This window comes from Daphnia pulex, chromosome 8 (assembly GCF_021134715.1).
Source record: "Daphnia pulex isolate KAP4 chromosome 8, ASM2113471v1".
In the NCBI taxonomy this organism is placed as follows: Eukaryota; Metazoa; Arthropoda; class Branchiopoda; order Diplostraca; family Daphniidae; genus Daphnia; species Daphnia pulex.
The window spans coordinates 508,495-516,986 of NC_060024.1; the positions used below are offsets into that span (position 1 = coordinate 508,495).

The 8,492-nt window shown below is 38.8% G+C and overlaps 1 protein-coding gene across 1 annotated transcript; it reads right to left on the minus strand.

Moving 5' to 3' along the window:
• Window positions 1–7,018: 7,018 nt before the first annotated feature.
• LOC124199599 lies at window positions 7,019–7,553 on the minus strand. Its single transcript, XM_046595438.1, has 2 exons — window positions 7,463–7,553; window positions 7,019–7,353 (listed from the first exon to the last, which is right to left on the minus strand). Exons 1-2 carry the CDS (start codon window positions 7,551–7,553, stop codon window positions 7,019–7,021), a joined length of 426 nt encoding a protein of 141 aa, XP_046451394.1.
• Between the last annotated feature and the right edge of the window lie 939 nt (window positions 7,554–8,492).

Sequence of the window (8,492 nt, forward strand, 5' to 3'; positions counted from 1 at the left end):
CGAGTAGTTTCAGATAAGGTTCAAGTTCAAGTGCAAGGCATTTAGAGGCTGGAGATTCCATGATTTCCGCGATGCGTCTTTCTTCTTAAGATTTGAGAGAAGACGATAGATTTGACCAGTGATCCGTAGTAACATCTCCCAGCTATATATAGATGGGTCAATGACATTCCCGATTTTTTTCTCAGCATCCTCTTTCTTTGATGAGACAGTGAGATGAAAACTTGTTGACGTTTTAAACTGACTCACTGACCAAATGGGTCACATCTTTCGATCGGTCAGCCACACAGCGGCGGTTTGACACTGAAAAACTAAGTAGTTCAGTGGCCCACGCCACTTGTTTGTGAAAATTCACTTAACAAACCTGCAAAACACTTACTATTTTAAGTATTCACTTACTTGATTACTCCTTTTTATGAAACAAGTATGAAAAATTGCTCTAAGTATGAAAATGCGTCAAGGAGTCTAAGTGTAGCTGCACTTAAACGATCAGTAGTTGGGGCTATGGTATTTCCAATCCTTTCAACAATATTGCGCGCTTTTGTATTGTCGATGAAAACGTGGATTATATGTGCATAGAACGTACGCTTCATAACCACAGTAACGTAGAGAAATGAGCAACTGAAATATGGGTTTGAGTGCCGTTGAAATAGTTTTCAGGTATAATGTCATGTTTATTAGTTCAATTCATTGAAAACATACACCTACAACATGTTGTAATAGTTTGGGTGTAACGTGAAATATTATTTTGCAATACAAAAGACTGCAGACTGCAGTCTTTGCAGTCTCTGCAGTCCTATTTTTGGCCTTCGATCCCGATCCCGATCGTGTTTTTCTGTTTGGATCACGATCGCGGTCGCGATCACGGAAAAATGATCGCGATCATGATCGCGCGATCGAACGATTGCGATCGTCACAACACTGTCTGCAGTGGACAATTGAATAACAAAGAAGAAAACTGAGAGATAGCACAAAAAGTTTCACTCGGTTTTACAACAAATGAGAGGTGGTCATCGGAAAAATAGAGAGTCATCAAATTTTCGAAAATGAATTCTTTATCGTTGTCTAGATTAGAATCAACACAGTTGATAATCTCCAAAAGACAGGCATGGAATTTTCTATTGCTTTAAGAAACACAGATCCTTTCTGACAGAGTCTGCCAGATACTTTCAAGGTCTTTACAGATGAAATAACAAATTTATTTCGACTAAGCAAGGCAGGGGGGGAATACAGAGAACCACGCCGACAACCTTGAACTGTTTGCTTTTTATATTTATAAAAAGCCAAAAATTGGAAATCTTTTCCGCCACAGAAAAATTCCGCCTCCCCCTCAGATTTTATTGCAAGGCCAAGGAGTTGTTGGTGGTTGAAGGCCAACGAAAACTCAACATTCTTATAATTACAAATCCGTCGCATAACTTTTTTTAGTGGAGAATTTTTGGATTCGTATCTATAACAAGAATAAGAGTATCGCGGTGGCCCGTGCAACTTAATCTGGGAAATGAAATGGAGCAAATAATGAAGTTTGGGGGTAATTGAATAGCCAGAAATCTTGGGATATAGTACAACAAAAGCGGAGTTATGACTCTCTATGTCTAACTGAGTGATCTTTAGCTGATCCTCGGTAAAGGTGTAACACTGAAGAGATGCACATATGCGCAATAGAAGGATATAGTTTGTATACTGTGGGCTTTCATCGCAAGTCACATATTGCGCAAGAGATAGGGGGATCATAATTGACAGTGAAGACATTTAAGGAACGGAAAATGATAATTTGCCGTCGCTCATTACTTCATCAAATTTGATTTTAGGGGGAGTAGTAAATTGCCTTTGCGATTTCAATACAGATAAATAGCAGTTTACTTGGTCAAGATCTTTCCTCTTTTCCGCAATCAAAACTCTCAGTAAGAGTTTCAGTTCCAAGTTCAGGAATCCCTCGTCAGAAAGGTGCATATAATCACTAGGAAAAGCTTTGGTTGCATCGAAGCTATGTAAAGACGAAAGACACGATTGTTCGTTGATGCCATATACTTTCGAGAGCTCTTCTATGTCTTTTACGTTTTCAGCAACTTCGATTTCCTCCACTTGAGTTTTATAGCTTAGTACATCTCGCAATCTACAGTCATGTTCATGATGGACCAAGTCCATCTGTTCCTTTTTTATGTGACACATTCGGCAAGGACTTTCAGCACAACTGACACTCTCTTTAAATCCGGCCATTTTATTACTTGCTGGCATATCTCCGACGCAGTTTGTAAGAAACCCATGCCATTCCCGCTCTTCATTTCTAATCAACAGTTTAACGCCCATTTGCAAATCTGCGAGGTCTTTCAATACCGGTCTCCGAAATTAATCATACCGTGTTTTTTAAGAAGAGAACTGTTTACTACGCCGAGTAGTTGTATGCTACGCAAGGTTGACTTAGAAGTAGGAGGAAGATTCATCAAACTCCAGTAAAAAAACGCCAACTTTTTGCTCCCCTTTCTTGCTTCCGAGCGGATTGGCTGGTTCAACCTCGTCCCAATACAATTGAAAGCCCAGTACTACCCCATTCAATCGTATAAAAAGTTTGTGGGTTTTTACATAGCTCCCATCCCATACATCAGAGTAGACTCCTTTGTCTCCAGTCACTTTAATACGTTCAAAGCTGTTGAGAGTGGCATCGTACACAGACTTAACGGACAACAATTGTTGGAGTGATTTTAAAAATGGAATGATGTAACCTTTATCTTGATTGTGTCCAATTTGTAATGTGCCATCTGCGATGCGCTTCCAGTGATACTCCGCGCAAGAGGAACCGAGCGAAACACAAAGCGGAAGAGTTGTAGGGAAGTTTCTTGCCCAGCATCACTCCATTTTGCTGTGTGTTTTGTAGATTGGGGCCTTGATTTCCGCCATGGCCTGTTTATATCCAGGTTTAGGTCTCGTTGACGAAGGCATCAACAAAGCCAATTTATGCTTAATAAGTAGATTTAAAAAAATTACAAATGCGTCGTCAGCAATAAATGTGGCACAACGCTAGTGCAAGACTATATAAGTTACCTCAAATTCTGTTAACCGCCTCGCAAAAATCTCGTCAATATTTCTTTGGACGAAGGCAACAGTTTCAAAGCTTAGAAAATGCTCATGTCTGAGGGCAAGAAGAAAACCAGCCGTGAAGATTTCTATTGAAATAGCCGGTCCAGTTATAGTTGCATCTGTCACGGAAACTTCTTCATCTTCATTTGCTGGTTGTAGTGCAACAGCATCATTCTCAACTGAATCAGTTTCACAGTTAAAATCTGCGTCCAGCAGTTCTATAAGAAAAAAAAATATTCAAGTCACATGGTGCATAAAGCATAATCACAAAATCACCGTATTCAAGTGCCAGGCAATATAGCTTCGTAGTAGATGTATTAAACTAAATATACCATGATTTTGGAGAGGTGGATTTGGTCCTCGATTATGATGACACAAATACCAATGCCGACGGAAGGTAGAATACACGGTGAATGCTCGATTGTTGCATGAGTCAACAGAACACAGAGTAAAAAACGGTTTTGTTGCACTATGATGTTCTACAATGTGCAAGAAAAACCATTTGTGGTATCTCAGTTTGATTATCGCACATAGAACACTTAATTGCCCTTTGAGACGTCATTGCACTGTACGGTGTTGGTGTTATGCGACGACGCATGCCACGAGTGCGAGGAAGAAAACTTTCCCATTCACAACCATACATGTGCCTCACCAATATGAAATACTTTTTTTCTTATCAACAAAACAATACAAAGTTTACTGCAAAAAAATGTTTACAGTCACAACATAAATCGTGCAAGTTTAATATTAAGTAGTTAAGTACTTACAGAAACTGTGGCTAAAACTTGTCTGCTAGGGAGTACCGCTAGTAGTACTGCTAGGGAAACTGAATGCTGCTAGGGATAACCAAAATTAACACTGAAATGGTTGAGGTAGTTTTTTTTTACCCTTTGCTGTTGACAGAGAAACTTTACGCACATTAAACGAAGAGGCCAAATCAAGAGGGATGCGGGTCTCATCTACGTTCAGGTAAATAATGAAAGGATAAAATGTGCACCAAAAAAATTTACTTACGTCTTTGACTAATAAGCAGAAAAAAAGTCGACATCGTCATCGTCGTTACCAAGGAACTCCATTTCAAATATGAAGTACTCTCATATCTGAAGAGAGAGTTAGGGCTGAAAGGATATTGGGGGGGGGAATGTGTGCACATGAGATGGTATACCGACTCCTTCAGGTTGGTTCACTTATACAGTACCTTCCAAAAGTCTTTGGAAGCCCGAGAGGACCTTATGCAAAAACGCTGTTTTTGCAGTCCTCCCAGTACTACAGTTTTTAACCAAATGCTTTCAAATTTGGTATGTACATAGCTAGAAGTAGTGAGAACACCTCTGATTTTTTTCTGATTTTTTTTTACATTTCCTAAAGTACTTTTAGCCGGTTCTAAAGTCTTTAGAATGCCGAGAGGACCTTATGCAAATTAGGCCACTTTAGCCTTTTTTTTGCAGCTGAACGGATAGGGCTAGGGAAACGCGACTTTTAAAAAAAATCGACCTGCGTTAGCTTTATATCAGGTCTGATTTTCAATTTTTTTGATTGATATTTCAAAGTTTCATTTGAAGTTAAAAAACGAAAAAGTAAAATTCCCCTTTTTTCCGCACACACCCCTTTGTTTTTTCGTTGGCGCGAGAGAAAACAAAGGGATGGGAGCGGAAAAAATAACGCTATAGGCCTACAACCACCGAAAGAAAACGAGGAAACCGCCACGTCGATTGCTGAAGCCAGCAAAGAAGACGCGGCTTTTGCTTTCAGGCGAACATTTGTACACGCTAATACCCTCAAATGTGATGAAATAATAAGAACACTTCCCGAGTACAAAAGTTTTCAAACGGTTATTATACATATCAGTATTATTATATGGGTCACGCATTAACTTACCTTTTTACTTATAGGTATTGCATGACTTCGAGAGGGAATCATTGGGCATTACCACCAGAGAGATTTTTACTTCTAGGCTTAATAATCATCTCTCGTATTTTCGGCTATTTTTGACGACTGAGAACAAACGTGAGGACTATTCTGACCTCTCGAATCTCGAAATTATTGTACACGTCAACAATCTGGCCTCTACTAAAAAAGGGACACGGCATGACCCACCACTCTTCGCTATTGAAAGGGTACTGATTGTCTTTCACAACTTATATTTAATGGCCAATAACCTTCTTTTATGCAATAATTCCAGGTCGGTGGCGTCGTCCCTAACACCCGAGCTGATAATACCAGTCCTCACAGCATTCTTTTCTTAGACAGCAACAAAGCCATCAAGAAGATGATTATTAAGCCTGGTAGCGGCGTCTCCTATACAGTTGAGGGCATCGAGGGCAATATTTCCGTAATATTGCTGAATATCTTATCGATGATCTATTATACATTCGACATTTGCTACCCTGCCCTATATGGAATTTTAAAAGTTGTAGACGATTTGTGTTTAAAGGGCTTTCACCGGTATAGTGAAGAGAGTTCACAGCCTAAGAGACGACGAATTGGGCAAGGAAAAACTCGATCTCGTCTAGAAACCAAAAAAACGCCCGATTGTGTGTCGAAGTTTTTAAAGTCTTATTTTGCATTTCTGGATAAAATGAACTTACAGCTATAAACATGCCTGTATTTCCATTTCAATAAACTTGACTCAATAAACAAAGAGTCAAAGATCAATGCAATCAAGCATTGATCTTTGACTCTTTGTTTGTACGTCATTATAATTACGATTCTTATATATGGAATGCAGCAGAAGACTATTCCATAAAAAATTACCATAAAATGTATGGCTTTCAGGCATTGCTTTTTATTACAGATTCACCAAACAAGTATTACGATACTTAATTTTAAGTACCGGTATATTTTTAAGTACAGATTTCAGATTCAGCTTCACGTACACTAAGACCATTTTTCTTAAGAACGTACTTACTTAATAAATAAGTAGTTAATTGCAATCAAGTGTTAAGATTTGAGGCCTACTTGTATTAAGTACCCAAATAACTCTGCAAGTAGATTTGCACAAACAAGTACATTTTTTAAAGTGCGCGACAGAATGTCAGCTGGATTATCCTCCGATGGCAAATATCTCCATGTTGCGGCATTCTGTTGAGTAAACTCTCTGATCTTCTTGACCCGATTTGTAATGAATTGACGAGGATGTCCTTCAGACTTGGAGATCCAAAAATGAATGATTTGGCTATAGCTCCAGAGAAATATTTTCATCCGGATGCCTTTCTTCTTTAAAGCTGTTATGATGGTCGTGGCTAGAAGAGTGCCGAGATAGGCCGCCATCAATTCCGCTTCTGGAATTGAGATATCTCTCTCTCCTTCCCGCTGGCTATCCTTAATAGGAGTAATGTGTGCTTTCGACATTACAAATGCGGTTTGCTCTTTGTAGCAAAGATATGCGACGGCTCCATAGGCACGCCGACTCGCATCGCAGAATACATGCAGCTCTTGAACAGCGTCAACTGATCCGAAATGGGACTTTGGCAATGACATCAACTGCTGGTCGACTGCGACGTTTATTGAATCCACGAACTCCTTCCATCGTTTCAGGTGATCGGAAGACAATTCGTCGTCTATTTTGAGGTCTGATATGAAAATATCTTGAATAAGAATCTTCGATGAAGTGCCCAATGGTGCATAAAATCCAAGGGGATCATAGAAGACTCCATTTCCTTTGAGGACGTCTCTTTTTTGTCACGACATCGGCTGCTGAGAGATTAGGTGGTTGAACGTTTAACGTATCTTTCTCCTGATTCCAAATCAAACCAAGAGTTTTTGATAGACGTGATGGGTCCCTCCCTCCCTACGCCAAACTTTTTTCAACAGCACCATCACTGAATCCCCAAGCTTGCAGGGGAAGATGAGCTTTATCCATGATGCGATTGGCTTCAGTGTAATAATTAAGAGCGGCACTGGGGCTCCCACAACCAGTTATGATGTTGACGACGAATACACTTTACAGCATATCAGCAGCTATTTCGGAGGTCGACTTCTTAAGATGATGCATCATCAACGCGTTGAGGATGAAAGCAGGTGATGACTTAGCTCCATACGGCACCACTCTGAATCTGTAGACTGCTACTGGAGACTCAGGGTTGATTGGATCTTCTAACCAAAACCAACGAAGGAAATCTCGATCGGCCTTGTGCAGATTAATATGATGAAATGCCTTTTCCATGTCGGCAACGATGCTGATGGCATGAGTTAGGAAGTTGATTAAAATTTGAGTTTGGTCGTTGTGCAATGGTGTAACAGCTTCGACACAGTCGTTAAAACTGACTCCATTCCATCCTTTACATTGACAATTGTAAACAATACAGATTGAAGTAGTAGCTGATTCCCTTTTGACATAATGATAAGGGATGTAATGGCAATTTTTTGCGAGCTCTACTGCAGGAACCTTTGCGTTTGAGTTGCTCTTCAATTAGACGAGAAACCACGGCTAACATTTCTGGTACTTTCTCTAAACGTTTAATAATGGCTCGAGTCATGCTCAGAAAAAAAATGTCTGCTGGCATCATTCGTTTTGGAATAAAAAATGGAGCTCGTACAGTTTTGTTTAGAAAATGCGCCATACAAAAAGTACGCAAAGTGTAGGTCTATTGTTTTGCGTTTTCCGTTAGCGATGTATGAAAAGTTCAAAAATATTTTTCTTCCTTTCAAGAATTCTGAACAAGAAAAAAATACTGCCCCTATTTAAAAAGAATTTAGACCAAGGCCATTATTTAGTTAACGAAGGTTATTGTATCGTTCAATGACAAATGTGTTATATCCTGTATGGCATATTCCATTCGTTTTTTTAATTGATTTAAAACTTATGTATTATTTATTGAGTAAAAAATATGATTTTGAGCGTATTTATTATACCCACATAGTTTATAAAGGTTTTATGATTCAAAATAAATAATTGCAAAAGTGCGAGAGAGAAAGAATTTAGAATATCAGGCTTCAATGTTTATTTGTTGATTGACAGATTATTTCCACAAACCTTTGAACAACAACCTATTTTATGGATAAAGGTAAATCCGCAAAAGCTTCAAAAAACAAAAAAAACAAATTTGATAGGAAGAGGATATTCGATAGACAAAATATAAGAATGTGCAAGAAGAAAAGAGAGGGCTGATTTCAAATTCGCGTTTTCTAGCTGCGAATGTTTTTTCCCTATCTTGATGAAAAAATCGTTTCCTATTTGGATCACACCGGGTTGTATCATATCGGATGTTTCGGACAGAACCCAACCGAAACTCGTACCTCTCTTAAAATAAAATAAAAGGCAATTGAAAATCGAAATTAAGTCATAATGAATTCAGTGACAAAAGATATAAAGAAAATATAGACAACCATAGTTTTATATACCTCAAATTTACGAAACATCAACGAAAGGCATTCAGAAGTTTGGACGCCTTTTACCTTTTCTCTAGGGTCATTAC

Excerpts from the sequence above, each read along its gene's own strand:
- LOC124199599 (XM_046595438.1), bottom strand. The coding sequence starts at position 7,553 with ATGACTCGAGCCATTATTAAACGTTTAGAGAAAGTACCAGAAATGTTA. Across the intron at positions 7,354-7,462 it reads AGAGCAACTCAAACGCAAAG|GATGGAATGGAGTCAGTTTT; the intron begins GTTCCTGCAGTA and ends GTCAATGTAAAG.